The 22,777-nt window shown below is 41.2% G+C and overlaps 2 protein-coding genes across 2 annotated transcripts in view; both read left to right on the top strand.

Annotated features, from left to right (window-relative positions):
* Window positions 1-3,284, top strand: part of RPRD2 (regulation of nuclear pre-mRNA domain containing 2) — an 80,392-nt gene extending 77,108 nt beyond the window's left edge. The window contains exon 11 of the mRNA XM_077257785.1: window positions 612-3,284. Coding sequence (XP_077113900.1) covers window positions 612-3,010 — 2,399 coding nt within the window. The 3' untranslated portion in view covers window positions 3,011-3,284. The remainder of the gene's footprint in view (window positions 1-611) is intronic.
* The window catches only part of TARS2 (threonyl-tRNA synthetase 2, mitochondrial), a 59,832-nt gene continuing 40,316 nt past the window's right edge, over window positions 3,262-22,777 (top strand). Inside the window, exon 1 of the mRNA XM_077257797.1 lies at window positions 3,262-3,398. The gene's annotated coding sequence lies outside the window, so the exon portion shown is untranslated. The remainder of the gene's footprint in view (window positions 3,399-22,777) is intronic.

Below are 22,777 nucleotides of genomic sequence, written 5' to 3'. Positions count from 1 at the left end.
TTTTTTTTAAAAAGCCCCTTCATAGCAGCTGCACCAGATCATGCAGGAGTGGGGAGCCAGCTGTCAGATGCAGCCGGACTCCCTATAGAAAAGGCAGAGTGGGTTTATTACGGTCTCTTGCTTTCCTGATTGCACTGAACTAACTGGAGTTACAGGGTAAAACATTTTAGCAGGTATGGAGAGAAAAAAAAAAGTTTAGTCAGCAACGTGAAATGTATGGCCTGGTGTTGAACTGGTTAAAGGCCATAATGACTGACACAAGAATAAAGGTCAAATTAGAGGAGTCAATCTGTGAATGAGCAGGCGAATGATTGTTAACATATCAGAAATTACCTGACAAAATAGTAAAACTATTGTTCATCCATGAATGGATTGTTTGACGGCAAAAATCATTCTCGGCAGTACATCGCCCGGTGTAAACGGGTTCTGCTGCCGATAAACTGGGGTTGTATGGAGACAGGACATGTCGGTGGCCCCTGTAATGAGCCCATCCTTGTTAGTGAAGGGTAACTGGTGGGAGATCAATTACCAGCCAGACAGTGATGAAAGTGGTGTTTAGTTTTCTTTTCTTGTCTTACTGAAATTAACTCTGTTCTTGTTACTTTTTCCAGGTCTATCATCTCTGATACAAAGCGTTGCTCTGCACAGCGGCACATCGACAATCAGTACGTCCACAGCACCGCTGAATACATCTGTCCAGACCGTAAAAGATAGAAACACCCCATCAGTTACTCCCCCTTTTCTGCCCAAACTCTATGGTTATTCTCCCACAAACTCTAACCCCGACGTTTCATCCACATCGCCGTGTAAGTCCAATGTCCCACCCAGCACCAATCCAAAACCACCCGCATCCATCGTATTTCCCTCTCAGCCCCCTATAACTGAGGATAAGCTGGTTAGTCAGCCATTGTCGGTGCACAAACCCACAGAAGAAGTGGAATCTTCAAGTCTGGAACTTAAGATCCATAATTTCCTGAAAGGAAACCCAGGCTTTAGTGGTCTGGATCTGAATATACCGATCCTTAGCGGCTTGGGTCCAAATGTTGTGGCCGAACCTCCTTCAGAGTTTCACAGTGGACCCTCGAATACCTCTCTGGATAATGTAGACGGGACCCCTGTCCGCGATGAAAGAAGCGGTACGCCTACCCAGGATGAGATTATGGACAAGCCAACTTCAAGCAACGTGGACAGCGTCTCTTTGTTGTCGAAGATCATCAGTCCTGGTTCATCTACCCCCAGCAGCACGAGGTCGCCTCTCTTAACTAAAGACAGCGAATTTCAGAACGTTCAGCCCTACAGGCCATACGGCCTCGGCGAAAATTCACCCAATGCATACCGGCAGGCGCCCGATCTGGAGAAATCTTCAGCAGTTGATTCGACTTTAGAGAAGTTTTTTCCAGACACGTCGTTTCACGAAGATGAAGACTATCGGGACTTTGATTATGCCAGCCCACAATCCACCAGCATGGGCAAGCTAGATACGAGACCGTCAAAATCTATCCTAAAATCAAACCCACACTTAGAACCCATAGAGTATCCACCGAATCCAGGTTTCAACCAAGATTTTCGAAAGTCCTTCAAGCCACCTTTTATCACCGGGGATAAGGGCAGTTCGCTGTCTCCATCTTCTGATAGATATGGAGGCTATAGTCTAAAAGGAAATAACCTTGAGGCTAACACCATGTCCACTTCCCCTCCGAAAGATGATCCATTTTACCCATTGGACACCAACCACAATGTACCAATGCTGCATTCACAGTTTTCGGAATCTGCTCACCTTCCCCAGAGCAGACATCCAAATTTGCACCCCAAAAATAATAATCCTCCTCCCACAATAATGGGCTCTGAACCATCAGGACAAACTCTTTCAGCCTCCACAACAATGGAGTTCAAAAATATGTTGAAGAACGCGTCTCGACGACCCTCAGAAGAAAAGAAGTTTGGGCAGGCAAGCTTTAACGAAGATATGCCTGGCCGTGGAACAACTCCTGAAGACCGGTCAGATGAGCAGTATCGCATAGAAACTAGAGTATCATCATCGTCGAGTGTTGACTTGCCGGATAGCACCGAAGAAAAAGGCGCTCCCATTGAAACATTGGGGTATCACAATATGGGGAATATGAGGTACTCGGGGGAGCCCATTAAGACGGTAGAGTCTATGAGGGTTGGCATGAAAAGTGGTAGACCACATGGGATGGATGGGATCAGAAGCGGTTGGTTTGAGATGGGTAATACAGGGAGCTCTTTTGATGATGGTCCGTCAAGTGCTGAGGAGCAGCCTTCCCTAGGCGGCGGCCCTGGGTATAAATCACAGTATGATGAGCACTTACCACAGTTTCCGGACGGTGTCACTGACTTTAGAACAAAAAATATTCCCCCCTTTGATCATCTCTTGCCGCCTCCGCCACCTCCACCACCTATGGTTCCTCCATTGGATCGAGGTGGACAATTTCAAATTGAGCAGACAATGCCCCCTCCCGGTTTGCCTCCTGATCTTTTTCCCCGTGACCTTCCCGTCACTTCACGTATACAATCTGTGGAACCACCGAAAATATTGTCCCACGTCGCTCCCCCTTCCGAGCACGCCGGGATCCCTTTCCCCATCCATCACTCGACAGAACACGGCAGCATTCCGTTTTCTCCACCTCCACGTTTGGACATACGCCATCCCTTCTCGCAAGAACACCAAGGGCCAATGGAGCTTTTCCCCATGCATCCGCTATCTGCTCGCGATCACGATCCCTTATCTCGTGAAAACAGTCAACGCAGTCACCCTCACGGCAGGCTGAACGAACCATTGGGTCACCCTCCCAGAGACTTACACGGAGGTTTTGGTGGTTTTCCACGTCACGCTGGCTCACATCACATGAACGCTGGAGGCATGCGACCTCAAAGACCCCCGTTCAGACCTAGGGACCCATATCACAGTTTAAAACGGCCTCGACCACCTTATGGAAGGGGCTCACGTTTTTTTTCTCCAAAACGTCCGTATTATCAACCGAGATACTAATACCAGCACTGCTGCAAAATTGCTTTGTTTTTTTTTGTGAAGTTGAGGCACACTTTTTTTTTTTTTTTTTTTTTTTTTAAGATTTTTGGTAAACCTGTCCAGCTCAGCCTGCGTTTGGTGTGGAAAGTTGAAAGAGTAATACATTTTTTTTTTTTTTTTTTTACTACATAGGGGACTTTTGTTTTTTTTTTCCCCTCTCCTGCATACAGTGTCCAAGTACCCTTTTCATAAATCGGACCCTTCCACTCGGTGACCATGCTGTTCTCTGTCAGAGTTGCCCATTTCCTAATAAATCCTACATGAACCAGTCACTCAAGTCAAAAACTATCCTGTTTCTTTTCAATGAAGCCAATCCAGATCAGCCCATTGCTTTCCAAACCCCCGATAGGTGAGTCACAAAGGAATGTATTAAGGAGATCATTGGTTTTTTGGCAAAAATTTTTGAAATTGATGTAAATTCATAAGCTGTTAACCATTCTTTTTCTACCCGCTGCTACCAACCGTCCTCCTCACCCTGCAGTTTGAACGAAACGCAAGTTAAGCTCCATCCCAGCGTGACGCGTTTCAGGACTTAATCCGGCTTCGGGGAATTTTGCAGCCTGATGTCCTTGCAGTAGGAGGAAGGAGAGTAATGAACACCCGGTGGCTTTAGCAATACCTCCCAAGTTGTGCACGGATCGGCTTAGTTTGTACACGTCGCACAATTAAGGGGGTAGCCTCTTTTCATCAAAGTGTCCTGATATGTACGAGATCTCTATATACTCAGCGTTTGCAGTGTCTTCAACCTGTCTAATGGAAACCTGCCTTCATTTTTAGGCTTGTGTGTACAGTATGCAAAACTGGGACTTCTTGCAGGGTGATGTCTACTCTAATAATTTCTTTCCATAATAGGGGATAAAAAAGCATGAGGAAAAATCTAAATTCAACTGTGTATTTTTTTTGATACTCTAGAAAAAATGTGCCTGGCTGTATCATGGTTTCTTACAGCCTTAGGAACCTATAAAAGGTCATCTATGTAAATGGGAGTATGAACTACCAATGCAACCTACAAAAATACTCCCGCGGACAAGAATTATCATTGGAACAATTATATAAAAAAAAAAAGTAAAAAAGAGAGGTTATACTGAAAAAAGATCATAGGGTAAATGCATCAATAATTAGTCCCAAGCTAATCAGAAATAGCTATAGACATCTTATATGCTCACGTGGAAAAAGAGAGGTAATACTAATAAATGGATCTCAACAAAATAGCCTTCCAGATATTAGTATGCCATTTCGGAAAGTTAAAACTTCATTAATCTAAAAAAGTTTTTAAGAGTACAGAACTTACAAGTGATTGACAAAATAATTATAGCAAGAATAATATAAGCAAAAAAATAGTGACAGTGCATGCAAAGTAACACCTGTAAAGTGCATAGGGAATATGAATAGGTCACTGCAAAGACATATATCACAGAAAATAAGTGCATGTGCTAAAAAGTGGCAGTGCATTCATAAGGCCCAGGTCCACAAGGCACAGATAGGGATCTGCAAGACAATCATTACTCCAAGTAAAAAATAATATGGCTAATGCCCAAATCCAAGAGCAATGAATTGTAGCAGAAATCCATACACAATATTATGTTCATGAGATGCTTCTTCAGAAAGGGTTTCTGAAATCTGTGCACTATGCCTTGTGGACCTGGGCCTGCCATTTTTTAGCACATGCACTTATTTTGTCTTTGCAGTGACCTATTCATATTCTCTATGCCATATGCACTTTACAGGTGTTACTTTGTATGCACTGTCACTTTTTTTTTTGCTTTCCTTTTATTATTCATGTTATGATAATTACTTTGTCAATCACATGTAAGTTTTGCACTCTTAACTTTTTTTAGATTAATGAGGTTTTAACTTTAGGCTATGGCATGCTAATATATGGACGGTTATCTTGTTGGGATCCATTTATTAGTATTATCCCTCTCTCTCTTTTTTTTTTTTTTTCTCCACGTGGGCATATGAGATGAATATAGCTACTCATACAGACTTGAAACTGATTTTCTGATTAGTTTAGGACTAATTGATGTAGTTACCCTACGATCTTTTTTCAGTATGACCTCTCCTCTTTACTTGTTTTTTTTTTTTGTTTTTTTTTTAATATAATTGTTTCAATAAAATGTGTGTTGTATAATGACTTGTTGTCCATGGGAGTATTCTTACAGCCTTAGTATGACTAAAAAAAGCATAAAAATAATCTTTTTGTACAGATCAGAGAGAAAAACAATAGGGGAAAAATTACGAGCAAAAATCTAAATTGAAATTTATTTTTTTTGCGCAAAATTGTAATATTATATTTTTTTTCTTCTCTTGGAGAATGCACATGGCCGCATCATTGCTTCTTTTGGCTTTAGTATGAATGAACCTGTACATGTTTTTCCTGCTTTTAATTTGGACAGAACAGTCAGAAAAAAGTGAAAAAAATTCCACCAAATCTAATTTTTTTTTACATTATTATTATTTTTTTAATACTTTTAGAGCATGCACATGGCTGTAACATGGTTCCTTACATCTTTAATATGACCCTAGGTTATTATGTTTTTTAATTTCTTTAGTCCAAAATCTAAATTCACTTGTCAGTTTTTGCACAGTAAGATTTTTTTTTCATATTGTGACTTCTTATAGCCTTAGCATGACCCTGTATATTATGTTTATTTTTTTATTTGTGCTTACCGCCTGAGAAAATAGAAAATAAACAGTAAGAAAAATATAAATTCAATTATTTATTTGTATTGTATTTAAAGGGAACCTGTCGGTAGGATTGTGCACTGTAACCGCAACAGTGTTAGGTCGGTGCCATTATACTGATTACAATGATGCCTAGTGATGAAATCCGTCTCGTGGTTGTTGTGTAATTTTTGTTTTCAGTTAATGCGTCTCATGCTCTGGGGCTGGCTGGGCTTTATGTGGTGCTCTCTTACATATGCATCTGATGTATGAGCTTATGACAGGTCACTGCGCAATTCAAATTAAAAAATTGTAACTACAGCAAAATGGCGGCACATGTGCAGTAGCATCTATCACTTTACGGTAGATGGTAATGTGTATGCTCCATTTTGTTGGAGGGAGAAAAAAATGTGGTTGTAGCAAAATGCCGGCGGCACTTGAGCGATAGCAACTGCGCATGCTCCAGTGGGAACGTTTTGTTGGAGGAAAACAAAAACTGGTTGCAGCAAAATGGCACCGCACGACTCGGTAGCATCTGTTGGCCATTTTGGTACAGTCAATTTTTTTCCCCTCCAAACTGGCGCTTGCGCTGTAGCATCTATTTGCGAGCGATCGATGTACTGTGTACGCAGTGGCCCCATTTCACTGTAGTTAAATTTTATTTAAAAGTCCATAATATGAACTGTGCTAGTGCAGTATTTAAAATAATGGGCAAGTCAGTTAAGGTGAAAATACAGCTCTGGCAAAACTTGAGTCCACTTCAAAATGTTCAGTTTGTCTGATTTTTCTCCTTAGAGAATAAAAGAACAATTAACATTTTACTCAAAAATATACCTAAAAACTACTGACAACATGTCTCCGAATTTCCAAGCAATACATTTTGTATTTTTTTTCTCTGAAAAGGAGAAATGGTCAGAATTACAAAAAAAAAAAAAAAACAGTGCTTTCAGACCTCAAATAATGCAAAGAAAACAAGTTCATAATCATTTAGAAACAACAATACTAAAGTTTTAACTCCGGAAGAGTTCAGAAATCAATATTTTGTGGAATAACCATGATTTTTAATCACAGCTTTCAAGTGTCTTGGCATGCTCTCCACCAGTCTTTCACACTGCTTCTAGCGCAAAAATGTAAGCAGTTCTTCTTTGTTTGATGGCTTGTGACTATCAATCATCCTCTTGATTACATTCCAGAGGTTTTCAATGGGGTTCAGGCCTGCAGATTGGGCTGCCCATGACAGGGTTTTGATGTGGTCGTCTCTTAATTTTTGCCAGAGCTGTATAAGCAGAGCATCAGAATCTCATTAACTCAAAACTAGAGATTACACAACAACCACAAGACTGATTTTTATCCCCAGGTGTCATTGTAATCAGTATAACAACGCCGACCTGACACTGTAGTTACTCAGCACAATCCTGCGGACAGGTTCCCTTTTAATTTTTTTTCTATTCTCCATCAGACCTTAGAATGAGCCTTTTTTTTTTCTCTCGAATTGTGTACAAATCTGTTATGTAGAGACGCCATGCTGATGGGTGCAGTGATTTTACATCTCACTAGTGCTAAGAATTGTCTCCTGAGCCCCAGCAAATATAGAGATGCTCACTCTCGGATGTCATGTTTGGAGCTCTCCGATTCCCCTTGTGGTGACACTTCTAATTATTGCATTTCAGCAGTCCTTTTTTACACCAGAAAACTAACCATATCCTTTTTCTTTTTTTTTTTTTTTTTTTGCCCCGGTGTATAAATGTAAAAAAAAATTAAAAAGGAAAAAAAAATAGGATCCTTATTTGTGAGGGATAAACCTGTTTTAAATGATTTTGTACTAACCAATTATAGACTGTTTGCTTATATCGTTAGCAAATATTAAATTGTTGAATTCTTTGTAGGGTTAGTTAATTGCGCCGCTGAAGATGTAGAGCTTGAGTGCTTGTAACAATGCGCGGAGGCATCGATAACCATATATTATGCACAGGTCATTTGTCAATCACTGTGATGTTTTTTTTTTTTCTTACGATTTAAGTAGTTTGGAGGCAAAGGGAAAAAAAAGTCCCCTTTGGACCCAAAATGTGGCAAAGTAAAGGCTGTGTTTGCAGTAGAGGTGATATATTTAACGACCAAGACCACCTGCTTTTCTATTCTAATTCTCTTGTGGTGGTCTCCGTAAGATTTATCCTACAGAGGAAGTCTCCCATAATAATAAATAATAATAAAAAAATAATTAAGAATGGATTGAGAGAAAAGGCCATACTTGCCCAACCATCTCTTGCAGCTCCTATTCCAACGTGAGCAAGTGGCCTACCGACCTTTATTGCTGCAGCAGTGATTTTTCCACCCAGCGGCCGCTGTGACTGGTTGCTGCTGCTGACAATTTTTAATGAGCAGTGATTTTTTTTTCTTTTTCCGCTCATCCAGGGATGTGAAAATAAAGTCTTGTAGTAGTGGGAAGGGAGTGGTGAGGTTCTTATAAAATATATATTTATTTATTTATTTTTCCTGTTAGGGGTTCTCCACTACTAGGATAACCCCTTCATAAACTAAGTGTTCAGCCCCAATAAAATAATAAAGCCTATACTCTCCTTCTGTGCCGTTACTGTTCCCACTGTGTCGGCACTCGCTCTCCCCAGGGGCGTGATGCGGTATTGTAACACGTGATGCCCGACACCAATCAGCTCTGGCGTCACTTTTTCAGCCTTCGTACAAACTGAACATGAAGTGGAAGCCAGCTGATCTCTCACTTCCTCTTCATGTTCATTTTAACAGGAGACAGTGATACCAGTGCTGATTGGGCGCCGGGAATCGTGTCATTTCACCGCATCACAACCGCTGGAATGACTCTGGCACGGAAGGTGAGTGTAAGCTTTATTATTTTATCGGGTCCTAACATTTAGTTTAAGAAGCGGTTGTCCTAGTATTGGACAACCCCTTTCATGCTGTTCCGAGCACTTTTTGTTGAAGTGCACAATTCCTCTAATATAGCTCTAGACACAGTTTTTTGCCTAGAGTGCAATGGATATAGCTTATAAAATTGCTCTATGCTCTAATTATTGCAAAAAGTATATTTTTGGCAAATGATCATTAAATACTAGTGATGAGTGAATATACTCGTTACTCGAGATTTCTCGAGCATGCTCGGGTGTCCTCCAAGCATTTTTTAGTGCTCGGAGATTTAGTTCTGTTAGCCAGCATAAGTACATGTGGGGGTTGTCTGGTTGCTAAGGAATCCCCACATGTACTTATGCTGGCTAACAGATGTAAATCATTCAGCTGCGGCGCTAAAAACTAAAACTCCGAGCACTAAAAAATACTCGGAGGACACCCGAGCATGCTCAAGAAATCTCTAGTAACGAGTATACTCGCTCATCACTATTAAATACCCTAAAAATAAGGAACAGCAACTAAGATTATTAAGCAGCATTGAGCCAGTTTTGTTTTTTGTTTTTTTACTGGATTTGTGACTAGTTGTAAAGTCAAAGCAGCTGCACCCAACTTATGTAAATTGCACCTTCCCTTACCTGCCAAGGTGCTGTCACTTTAACCCATCGTGTCCTGCAAGCACAGCCTACACACTTTTCCCACATGTCTATACTTCTGTTCTTGTCCTTAAATTAGTCATAAGATTTATGTAATCTCAAGGCAAGTGTGACCGAGCCAGACTGAATCTACAGACGAGCTATACTAATATACATATTTATGGTTAGGGTGACAGACAAAAGGTACCTGCCTGCTAAACCACAAACCGCTCTGGATGGGGACTTAAAATATATTCATGTATTTTTGGCTTAAAAAGATTTTTGACAATTGTTGACTGAAGAATGAGTTATTTAACTGAGAATCCAACAGTGAGCTGCTGATGGGGAGATTGACTTTTTATTAAGTTTTTCTGCACTGAAAGTTCAGCTGAACTTTGCGGTGATAAATCATCTGTGAGGAGCTCAGAAAAAGCTGAAGTTACAAATGCCTCATCACAACAAGCTCACTGTTGGATTGTCCATTAACTCACTCTGCAGGCTGGTAAACGAGGAGCCTGTTAAAGTCAAGTACTGCAAAATTTGTAATGAAACCCAAATAAGAAAAATGAGTTTTGGCCCAAAATACATTAAGTGTAAAAATAAAAAATCTCCATAGGTTTAAAAAATGTTCTAATAAGGGACATTTTAGATAGCTGCAAATGCTTTATGATAGGGAGTCATGCTCGTACAATGTCTGAGCCTATGTTTCCGTGCTGTAAATGTTGCTTCCTCTCCTCTCAGTCTTCCTCTTCTATAAATGCTTCAGATGTGCTCTGTATGAAATCAACCTTTATTTTCTTTTTTGCTTTTCAGCCAGTAACAATAAACTGAAGGTGGTCTGATGTGTGTTCATGTAATAAAGACGATAGTTTTTCACTACCAATTTTAAATTCTAGAAACTGAAGACATTTTGAATTGTTGATAAAATCACAACCACTACACTCTTCATTCAGTATGTTGTGTGCAAATGCGGAGTTGTGAGTAATGTTGTATTTATGGGTCATGGTGCTAGGTTATAGCAACTTACATCAGAAGACAAAAATGGGCCAAATAATGTTGGGAGGCGGGGAGCATCTTGGATGGCGTCGGCAAAAAGAAAAAAAAAATCGTATTGGTGTTTTAGACAACAATCGTTCCTCAGAAAGGCACTTGTCGAAAGGAAAAGTTGTTCATTCCATGAGAACAGCCAAGGGGTCATTTCGGCCAACCTCTTTATGTGCATGGGGCAGGGGGCTTTAGATTTGTAACAGTTCTTCCTTTAGGAGGAAAAGGTGTTCTTAAAGTGCAGCATTGAATATTGGGTGGGAAGGTACTTTATTGTTCAGAACTTCAAAAAAACTATTTTGCTTTTTTTTTTTTCTCCTTCAAATCAAAAGGGCCCCTATAAAGAAGGGTTAAAATGTTAATGTACATAGATCAGACTTCAGCTGGGGCAGGGATTGCACCAGTGATTTCTCTAAACTTTCACCAAGCTTTCAAGCTGCTCTGCAAACTCAGAAATCTCGGCAAATAGTTTGAGATGTATTTGGGCTCTCGCATTCAAAGCTGTTAGACTAAAATGCATATAGACGTTCCCATCAAGTCTGTAGTGCTTGGTACTGTAGTTCATCATAGAGAGAGCTACAGTATTTGAAGATATTCACGTTTTAAAAAAGTTAAAAGGACTGGGTACATGGAATTCCTTCTTTTTCTTACGTTCCCTTGAACTAGTACAAACTTGGACTATCGTGAAAAAACAAGTGTTGACCTGCAGACATGGGGTTTATTTGTAGGTTATTTATTTAGCTGTGGTGTAATCCTCAAACTTCAATAAATACAAATAATAGGATTAAAATATAACTTTTACTGGATATATATATAAAATTCTCTATTAAAAGTGCAAAACAAAGATCAAACAAACAAACAAATACAGCGTGGGTGGTGCTTATAGACAAAGGCTATAGTGTTGCCTCAGAAAGTCATAGCATTCCATCCATCAAAGTGCTACTACTGTAGCCAGGTACATGTATGTTTAATGCTCAAATAACAACCTGGCACAAAACAGTATATAGTACTTAAATACGCCAATATGCGCTACCAGGTTCCTCTATAGGGGTATCAATCCTAAATCTTTTATAGGGCCCCTTTTTGTGAAATAGAACTCTGGAATATTACACCGTACTTTCCTGCCATATCACATGGCGTTTAGCCCACAGGAATTAATACGGTATAGCGTCATCATAAACCCAAAGACAAGGCTTGGACATATAATAAGGAACGGTCTCACCCGGAGCTGTGTCAGTTACTTTCTTTCAGCTCTGCTCATAACGGTGGACCTCCTCCCCTCCTCTTCCCGATGCGTTTCGATACTTCTCATCAGGGGATAGCGTTGGGGTTATCTCATATCTTGCGTCCAATCGACGCTGTCATACATGGTATGACATGAGGTATGAGGTATGACAGCGTCGATTGGACGCAAGATATGAGATAACCCCAACGCTATCCCCTGATGAGAAGTATCGAAACGCGTCGGGAAGAGGAGGGGAGGAGGTCCACCGTTATGAGCAGAGCTGAAAGAAAGTAACTGACACAGCTCCGGGTGAGGCCGTTCCTTATTATATGTCCAAGCCTTGTCTTTGGGTTTATGATGACGCTATACCGTATTAATTCCTGTGGGCTAAACGCCATGTGATATGGCAGGAAAGTACGGTGTAATATTCCAGAGTTCTATTTCACAAAAAGGGGCCCTATAAAAGATTTAGGATTGATACCCCTATAGAGGAACCTGGTAGCGCATATTGGCGTATTTAAGTACTATATACTGTTTTGTGCCAGGTTGTTATTTGAGCATTAAACATACATGTACCTGGCTACAGTAGTAGCACTTTGATGGATGGAATGCTATGACTTTCTGAGGCAACACTATAGCCTTTGTCTATAAGCACCACCCACGCTGTATTTGTTTGTTTGTTTGATCTTTGTTTTGCACTTTTAATAGAGAATTTTATATATATATCCAGTAAAAGTTATATTTTAATCCTATTATTTGTATTTATTTGTAGGTTAATAGCATTCTGAACCTGCCCGGCTGCAGCACTTGGAGCCCCACTGCCAGGAGTGTAACTGTTTCAACCATGGGGGCGGAATTGGCACGAGTTCACCGCTCTGTGCATAGTGTCGGCTGTAATTGCGCCCTTGCCCCCGACCCTGACTGACAGTCGACTCTAATGCTGATCTGCTGTCAGTCAAGGCCGTGGGACTGGTCACAGCCAATGGCATTCTCTATACACTGGTGACTGAACCCCGAATGCTGCCAGGGGGAATAAAATTTCCTAGCATCGGCAGTGTTAGTGTGGTTGCCAGGCAGGTCCAGAAAGCTAGTACCCCGCAGATGAACCCTGTATCTGCATGTTAATAGCACTTTTTCAGGGGATGGGTTCCCTTTAAGGGACACCAATGATATCAGAATGCTTGAAAAGGCAATCTGTAAAATCCCTTTGGTACAGATCATAAATATATAAGTGCTCATTATAGCACTGCTTATAAAGTTAGAAAAGAAATGTCTTAAGAATAGATACTGTAGAAGGAAGGTGTGATGAAAGAGCTTCAGCAGTAATCATCATCTGTGGTAAAAGTGTGACTAGGACTTCCCTTTCCACATGACTACATCTTTTCTTAAAGGAAAAGTGATCTTGGCTTTCCATATGAAGCTTTCATAGATAAATTCTCCGGCAGGAGATATGTAAGCTTAATGTCTTGGCACAATGACCTATTCTACGTAATCTTGAATTTGGGAGGCATTTTGTGCTTTGTCAGTAACTGGTTTCCCCACCATTTAGTAAACTTTCCATCGACATGTATTCTACAAAGCATCTCTGTGCCGACTACTGACCCGGATCATCAGGCTATTGGCAGGTTCTTTTTTAGTTTCTGGCCAACACTCTTCAAGCCAACTTTTATATTCTTCAGGAGGATCTGTAATTTCCTTTAGAGCACTGACTTGTTAGGCAAGCAAGATTGTAAAATGACCATGCTTGGGCTAACTAGGAATGAAATAGAAAATTCCCCTTAAGGAAAAACACTTCCAAATTCTCCATTGACACACAAGGATTTAAGATTTGACTCCCTACTTCTAACACCTTTAACGTATTGCCATAGTCTGTTTTGCATCTGAAACTAAGCTTTGATTTCTTGGCCTTAAGCCTTTATAGTGATGCTTTCTTTGGCAACCTTGTCTCAAAGATCAAATTTTCCAAAGAGTCAGGAGTGACTGTAGATTTTATTTTGCATATACAGCAGTGTACCTTAACACACAATCTTTCATTGGACCAAATAAACCCCCTATCGGGTATCAGATTAATATAAAAACCAACAGACAATACATATAACTTGCATGGCTACAAGAAGGAAAAGCAAATATTACATGTTTATAAAGTGCCCACGACAGAACCAGTGCAAGTATGAAATTGGAAGGATCTCACCCTTATCTTGAGACTTCTTCTCTGGAAGCACCCCACTGGACAAAAGGGGAGAGTATGTAAACCCCTAGAATCCCCTGTTGGGCCCCATGTACTCTCTCCTGCCCTGATAAGGGCAGTACCCAAGTGACACCTTGTTCATGTCAGCCCCACAACCCTCGCCTTTACATGGGGCACGATGGGATTTTAGGCATTTACATACCTGCCTTTCACCTTTTGTCCAGTGCGGTGCTTCCAGAGCAGAAGTCCCAAGATAAGGGTGAAATCCTTCCAATTTTATCCTTGCACTGGTTCCATTGTGGGCTCTATACACATGTAGCATTTGTTTTTCCCTTCTTGTAGCCATGTATAAGATATAGTGTGTATATATGTATGTGTGTGTGTATGTATATACATATATATACATATATATATATATATATATATATATATATATATATATATATATATATACAATTTCATTTGGTCCAATTAAGTGTTATGTTTTAAGGTACAATGCTGTATGCGCATATTGATTACCAAAAGTTTATTGGGCGAATATTGACTTTTTGTACGCCCTTGCTGATTTACTAGATCTTATAGTGCACCGAAGCTTGTGAACCGTTGCTAAGTTTTCAGTTTACGTTTCAATGAAAACAAGGATGCCTTTTGCTCCATTTTTTTAAATTTAAATATCTATGCTTTTTGGATAAATACATTTTTTTTAGTGGATTCTCTTAAAAATTTAACACCGTTTGCACTATAGAAGCTATAGTAGGCAATGTCTAATGCTGCTTGCAGAATGAGTTAACTGAGCACTTGGGGAAGAGCTCATCCCTATGGATTCTTCTCTCAGCTGAGCTCAGAGAATCTGTTAGGTTCAACCTTCCTAATCCATCTATATTGATATGCAGCATAGAAAGTTGAAAAATACCTTGATATCTTTGATATGATGTCTTGTTTCAGAAAAATCCAGTTTTTTCTTAATATGTAAACTAACTATGAAGGTCTATGGCTCGGACATAGATCTCTCTGAGAATCTGTCTCTAGAGATTATTTTAAATGAAAGGCGTTTACAGTGTGAGACACGTAATTCAAGAGCAGACTGTCAATCATAACGTGTCACTAGTCCTGGAGGCAGATTCTCAGGGAGATCTATGTCCGGCCCAAAGATCTTAACAACTCATTTACATATTAAGAAAAATGTGGATTTCTCTGGAATAAAACATCAGATTGCAGATATCAAGGTATCATTTTATTCAACTTTCTATGGCCATCTGGTTTAGGTGAGTGGATCCTGCTGACCGATGCCCTTTTAAGCTAAGATTTCATGTGGTCATAAATCACTGGAGATACTCAGAAGAAAAAAAAAAGGCTGTCTCCTGAATTCAGTTAATCAATTCTGCATTCAGCAGTAGACTGTGCAACCCAGAGACTATAATAAAATGTAAATAAAGTGCCTCTTAAGGTGTCCCAATCCTTTTCAGTATGCACAAATATTTTTGTTCACTCCACAAGGTCTTAGAAAAAGTATTGAAACATTTAAGATAATTGGGTAATTTGGCATCATGAGTATGAACTTGTATCCTCGGTCAACAAAGTTTTGGAAAAGATTTCAAGACAAGCGAAGATCGAGATAAAACTACTTTTACCGTTCCACTGCAGTCCATCTTTCAAAAGAAAAAACGCAAAAACAAGGCTGATAATCACCAAAAATCCCATAGGTAAAGTTAACGAATCAATGTGGACCATGTCTTTCATGAATTGAACTTATTTTTCTCACTTTTATAGTGCCATTAATTCCACAGTGCTTTAGACGTTATCGGCACTGTTCCCTATCAGTATGTCTTTGGAGGGTGGGAGGAAATCGGAGAACTCTTAGGAAATCCCCACAAACAGAGCACATGCAGCCTCCTTGTATATGTTGTCCTTGGTTGCATTTGAACCCAGGATTCCAGAAAGCTTAGGAGAAGATAATTTTTCTTTGGATAAAGAAGTTGAAGTATTTCAGTATCGGCAGGGCGGGTTTCCAGCAGTGATGGAAGATGAACGCTGGATTGTTTGACTTGTTGATCTGAGTCTTAGAGAAAAACTGCCTTGAAGCTGAAGAGAAGCATGTTGGCATGTTTGTGAAAATTGAAGAAGCTGAACTAAGCTATGTCATGTGATCGAAGATTTAAAATTCTGGAAGGAGAAGGTCCAAATTCCTTTTAAACCAATTTGTGAAGCTTTAAAAGGTTCACTTTGGAAAAACTATTTTTTAGGTCATCCATCGATAATCCAACTACACAGTACCATGTGGACTAAAACTGCCCTCGATGAGCTGGATTCAGGCACCAAGACTTTTGTTTTTCTTCATTGCCACAATTGTGGCAACTACGCTTTTCTGAATAATTAGTTGTCCATATATTATAAAGACCCTGTAGCCAAATCTCTGCTCTTTCCAGTGGATTAAGAACTTCTTTTTAAAGCTGTTTTGCCACGTGTTTTTTTTTTTTTTATCAAAACCACACTCCTAGATAGGGTGGTGGTATCCTGGCTATCCATCCTATTTCCCCTCTTCATGATTAAAATCGAAGTTTAAGTTGAGTGACAGTCAAGAACACAGATCTAAAGTCTATGAAATTATTGGAGACTGCCAAATAGAGCACCAATTGACATTAATTTGAGCCCCCGAGGGCCTGTTCAACTACCTTTCCATACAAACTGCTTATTGCTATTGTGCTGTTAGGACGAACTGCTTCACACAACTCCCTGGTCCCAGTAATGGGGTCTCCCAGTATTGTTAATGGCTCCCAAAGAGGCATCTATCATTTTTGTACAACTTTTTCAAAAGTCTTAAAACCTGTTTAATGAAGGTTTTGATATGCCTCACCTTATATTTTTATGAATATAAATGAGTTTGAAATCGTTCTTATGCCACTATAGATCCTTAACCTCCCCAACCCGCTATAGTACTAGCACCAAAATAATTTCTAGACTTGCTACCTGCTGTGCTTGTTCATACATAGTCACAAAGACATTTTTCAAAAGGAATGCAAGATACTGTAGAGCTAAGGACTGTTATGACTCCCAATACCCAAGATTCATGAATCTTAACGCCTTCAAACATTGTCACGGAAGTGTGACTGACCACTGCCTCCAAAACCTACACTCCAGATTGTAGAAAAGTACTGTCTTCAGTGTGAATGGCTTCGAAGAAATAGTATAGGGATGGTTTAAATATTGAGACTGTCACAAGTGTCTTCAGAAGCAGCTTGGATTGAAGTTTCGAACCTGGCCATTTTAACCTTAGGGATGTTGGTCAGTTATAACTGTGGCATCTACGCAGTAACATTCATGGAAGAGGCTACCTCTTAAACCCTTATGATTGCACCTTTTGAACATGGAGAAAAGTGTGACAATGAATTTCAAGAGTAATACAGTTCATGAAAATAAAGGCCTTAGGAAAGTAAAAACAAATTCTGAAAATTTCTGCCTTCTTTTGACTTAGCTAGGTCAAGTTTAAACCAAACCCCATTAGGAATCTGTATTAAAAAACATATATTTTAAAAAAAAAAAAAAAAAAAACCTTGTATGGACCGTAATGTGGATTTTTCCATTGAAACTCCTTGCTAGATACATTCCTATGTGAACATATCCTTGTGTACCTGTGGGCTACAGCCAGGAGCTCATGGAGCCTCCTTGGCTTCTGTCTGTGTACTTCTGTAACAAGGTGACAAGGCTTATTAGCATTACAAACACAAAAATCCCAATGTTTCCATTTGTTAATACATGGTAAAGTCCAGTAGTGGGACTAAAAATAAAGTGAAAAGCAATAAAATTAAGACCTTAATTATCCAACAGTGAATGCTGTAAAAAAAATATACAAAATTCTCCTGTAAGTAGATTTGATCCTACAACGCTCTATAGCGTCAGTCATTAAAACTATGGCTTGAACTAGCGAGTCCTACCAGCCATCCATATTAGTCTAAAATACCCCATGCATGTTAGACTAACGCCAACCAAATCGGCCAATTTCAAGGGCTTCAGACCACACTCTGTGCACAGGGGGAGATAAACATTTGGCATATCTGATTTGGGACTGCAGATCCTGAGATATGCAGCCGCTAAAAATGTCCAACAATGTTTCTCATACAGAAGACCGGAGCGCTCGGCAGAGTAAGCGTTGTATGGAGGAGCCACCAATCTGCCGACTGTCAACAGTTATCTCATCTGTCGTCCACACATAGGGGCACTCGCTAGGCCGAGCACTTGTGTGTTCTCTGACTTATCTAAAAGCAGCTTTTCTCCAGGAGGATAAATGGATTGACCGTTCATTACCATTTATGGAGGATTTTAGGCTACACTCGCGTGTCAATTTCTACATTCGGCAGAACTTGACCCTTTTTTTTTTTTTTTTAAATCTGAGCTTGTTTGTTACCTCTTGGCAATGGATCATTGAAAAGCGTGAAAGACCGATGCAACGCAGCAGTACAAAAGTGTATTGTCTGGGTTTTATACAGAACACCATAGACTTTAACAGCCGAGTCTGATCGACAAAACGGATGAGCATAGGACCTGCTCACGGACCGAGCACGCGGATCCATTTTTAAAACGGAGACGTATGGATCAATTGAAATTGTGGGAGTAAACAGCACACGGATGTGTGAATGAATATTTATTATGCTTTGCTTGTATAGCGCGATCTTATTCTGCAGCACTTTGCAAACATTATCATCGCTGTCGATGGGGCTCGCAATCGAATTTCCCTATCGGTATGTCTTTGGAGTAAACCAGAGTACCAAGAGGAAACCCAAATGAACATGGGGAGAACATACAAACTCCTTGCAGATGTCCTTGGTGGGATTGGAACCCAGGACCCCAGTGCTGCAAGGCTGCAGTGCTAGCCACCGAGCTGCCCTAATGTAGCTTAAGGGTGCCTGGAAACCTTTGATTGCTTTGGTGAGCAACACTTTGGAGGCAAAAATCAAAATCCAACATGACTAGATTTGGTAAACCATCCTACAGATCAGGAAGTTAGCCCGTTCAGCAATAATTGGCAGGTTGTTCTATCTCGTATATTTATTACATTGTGGGTGGAGAAAAGGCGACTCCGGCAGCTAAATAGGAAAAGGTTCTTTACAGTTAGAGCAGTCAGACTTTAATGCTGACCACAAGAAGGTAGTATTGGCCGACACTATAACGGCTGTTCTACAAGGGTCGGATGATTTCCTTGATATACATGACATTGTGGGTTATAGATAATTTAGTGAAAATGTATAATTGGTGGAAGAAGGTTGAAATTGATGGACCATGGTCTTTTTTTCAACCTATGTAACTGTACATGTGCACAGGATATGCTAAAAATGTCGCTGGCACACAGGCCCAACCACTGGGTCCCCCATCTGTCTTTCGAGTGCATTACTGTTGGGCACAGCTCGGAACAAATGTGCCTACTCACCTGATGATTTCTTTGCTGACTAGTATGTGAGTCCCAACTATTGCCAGAAATACCCATTTCAGTAAAGATAATCAGGGTGGTCTAAGAAGCTCGGCTGCATTTAAAATATTTTGTTTAGAAGCAGTGATATATTCGATTTCATTGGCAAACATTTTTTTTTAGAACTTTTCTATTAGCATTGATTTAGAAACCTTGTTTTGTGTCTACAGTTCCTATGCAGAACTATGGGTCTCTATGATAACAGACCACAAACAAATCCGGTGAGGTTTGATCTGATCCTACAGTCAGTTTCATCTTGATTTTATTCCCCTCACATACATTTGGATATTTGCAAAAAGCAGCAAATAGCTGTAAAAATGACTACACAGGTTTGTAGTCTGTTACCATGGAGACACAGCTCTGTATCACGACTGTAAACCTGAAATTGTTGGAAATGTCAGTGTATTTTCAGGTTTTTTTATTCCCCTAAATAATCTATCTTTAATATTTAATCTTAAAAATACCCATATTCGCACAAAGCAAAAATCAGTGAGTAATAAAACAATACACATTTCACCAATCTGGGGATCAGCGAGTGATGGGTAGAATAACTGTTAGGTCTGTACGATCTTACACTGTTGTCCCCTAACTCCCAGCAGAGGCTGGCACCATAAGGTCACGATAATGGCCCCCTTCTCTGAATCTCCCCGGTAATCCCTTACCTGTCTAATAAGTTATGACAAAATACAAATTCTAACCTGATTGTTCGAAACGACCGTCACATCTCAGACCAGTCCTCTGAATCTGCATCCAACAGTAACAACATAAATAAGACACTAATATCCCAAACAGGATTTATAGATCTAAAGAGGTCTACCTGTGTAGGCTGAATAGGCTATCCTTCATATCACTTCAGCAGGGTTAATGGACCCACTGACCTGTACACAGGCGCCCCTCTACTCCTTTCCCCTCTTGTGCCAGATTCATCAGGAGGCCATGTTGAAGGATATTTTCCCATGGACTAGAAAAGTTAGATGCATCACATCCCTTGTGCCCCACCTTGATATATACCGCTCATGGACTGAGTAACCTGTCTGTAGAACACTCCTATCATCCCATGGCTTGTCTCCCTCTCCCATTGTGCTTGCGTCTAATGTCTAGATCCTAGAGGATTATTTACTGCCCCTGCAATATAGGTAATTGGCTGTTATTCCATAGCTTGTCTCAGTCATGGTTTCCGCAACAGGAGCCAGTAGACTGCAGTGTCTGATTGCTCTTACTCCTGGTCTGTTCTATGTGAGTGAATATTTGTATGCCTATTTTCAGTTACCCTTTTTTGTGTTGCCTTGTTTGTCTGGTTGATGTACTGCGGTGCTCGGCTGCTCACCCTCTTCCCTGGGTGGGGGAAGGGAACAGGTGGAGAGCGGATACAGGAGACAAGGCATGGACGGTGGCCCTGGCATCTTCACCTTCAGAAGTACCCTGGGGAAAAGGGTGAACTAGGGCACCCCCTAGTGTTAGGGACAGGGAAGGAGTCGTGACATTAACTTTGACTAACCATTTTCTGATCCATTATGAATCCTATTACTGCTCAGGCAGGGTAACTGCAGCACCCTAAGGCTATGTGCATACGTTTCGGATTCTCTGCGGATCCGCAGCGTTTTTTGCGGTGCAGAAACGCAGATCCGCAATTGATTTACAGTACAATGTAAATCAATGAGAAAAAAAAGCTGTGCACATGTTGCGGAAAATCCGCTGCGGAAACGCTGCGGGTTAAAAGAAGTAGCATGTCACTTCTTTTTTTGTGGATCTGCAGCGTTTTTGTACCCATTCCATTATAGAAATCCGCAGAGGTAAAAAATGCAGCAAATCCGCAAAAAAAACAAAAACGCTGCGGATCCGCACAAAAAACGTGATAAATCCGCAGCTGCGTTTTCTGCCAGGAGAAGCAGAATCCGCACCAGAAATTCCTAAGGCTAATCCGCAATGTGTGCACATAGCCTCATACATCTGGTGTAGGAATCCTCTCCCTGGCAAACCGTAGTGGAGCCCAAGATCGCTTTGACAGGTTCTCTGGGGGTGTGTGACAAGTTTGTGGTTTTCGGAGAGGCCTTTAAACTACTGATTACGTCCAGTTTCCTCAGGTACAGAGGAGCAACGTGTGGGTATAGTAATCTTGCTCCTCCAGGGGTACCCCCAAGCGTGGACATTTTATCTCCCGTCTGACTCCCAGTTGCTTCAGACAGTAGGAATTTTTCCTGGCTCTGGGTCTTATATACGACGAACCCGACCACGTCTCCTTGGCTGAGTCCACACTGCGCCAACTTCAGCAAGGAGACCAGCCGGCTAAGGAGTATTGCTCTGAGTTTCAGAGGTGGGCCATGGACACTAAGTGGAATGACCCTGCACGCAGTAGCCAGCTCTGTGAGGGGCTTACAGTAACCGTGAAGGATGCCTTAGCCCTGTATGAGACTCCAGTCTCCATTGAAGCAGCCATTCTCTTGCAATCCGGGTGCATCGCCGTCTTCACCAGAGACATAGCAAGACACTCCTGTATGTGGGAGGTCTGGGGCCAAAGGAGATCAGGACTGAGTGATCTGAGGAATCCATGCAGGTGGGTGGGGCTACTCATACTAGAAAACTGTTGATCGGCAAAAAAGGGGGGGGGGTGTTACTGTTGTAAAAAGGGCCGTTTCGTGGGCGTGTGTCCTCAACCTCACAGTAAACAGCCGCTGGAAAAGTAAGGCCCGGGTTGTGGGAAGATTAGAAACGTGGCTGTATTCACCTCCACGGGCAGGACACAATTTCTTTCTGCCAGCTGAGATTCGCCTGGGTGAAATTGAGGTGTTTGTGTCTGCATTTATTGATAGTGTGGAAAGGTTTAACTTGATCAACGCTTGGTTCGTCCATGTGTAAGGCATAAGTCCACATACTCTGTCCAGACCCATTGCCGTTGACTGCACCCTTGTGACTGGCACTTTACTCGTCCAAGTTTTACATCTTCAGGTGGGGGCCATGCACTCTGAGTGCTTAGACTGTTATGTGCTAGAGCATCTGTCCTCACCTGTGGTTCTTGGACTTTCTTGGCTCGCTGTGCACAATCCTGTAGTAGATTGGCAGACTCGGGAGGTGGTAAAGTGGAGTGCGTATTCTCAAGGACACTGCCTGGGTACCTGGTTTGTCTGGGTGGATACCCAGTCTATGCCTAAATACCTGCCTGACTTTGCGGATGTGTTTTCAGAGCAGGGGGGCCAAGAACTTCCCATAATCCATATGATTGCGCCATTAAACTTGTTACTGGTGCCACGCTGCCTAAGAGCAGAATGTATAATATCTCAGGTCCAGGGAGGTAGGCCATGAGGGACTATATCGCGGGAAGTTGGCAAAGGGTCATATCAGACCATCCTCATCCCTCATTGCCGTGTGGTTCTTTTGTAAAGCGGAAAGATGGGGGGGGGGGTTTACGCCCTTGCCGCTAAGTCAATCTGATCACAGTCCGGGATCCATAGCCGCTCCCTCTCATCCCAGTCCTCTTTAATCAGATTGTAGGAGCAAAATGGTTCACTAAGCTGGACCTCGGGGAGTATAATCTCATTTGCATTAAAGAGGGGGGTGATGAGTGGAAAACAGCATTCAGTACTAGTGATGAGCGAGTGTACTCGTTGCTTGGGTGATCTCTGAGTATTTGTTAGTGTTC

Source organism: Ranitomeya variabilis, chromosome 1, assembly GCF_051348905.1.
Source record: "Ranitomeya variabilis isolate aRanVar5 chromosome 1, aRanVar5.hap1, whole genome shotgun sequence".
NCBI classification, from domain to species: Eukaryota; Metazoa; Chordata; class Amphibia; order Anura; family Dendrobatidae; genus Ranitomeya; species Ranitomeya variabilis.
Note: the sequence above shows the minus strand (reverse complement) of the source record. Positions and strands in the feature narration are given on the sequence as shown.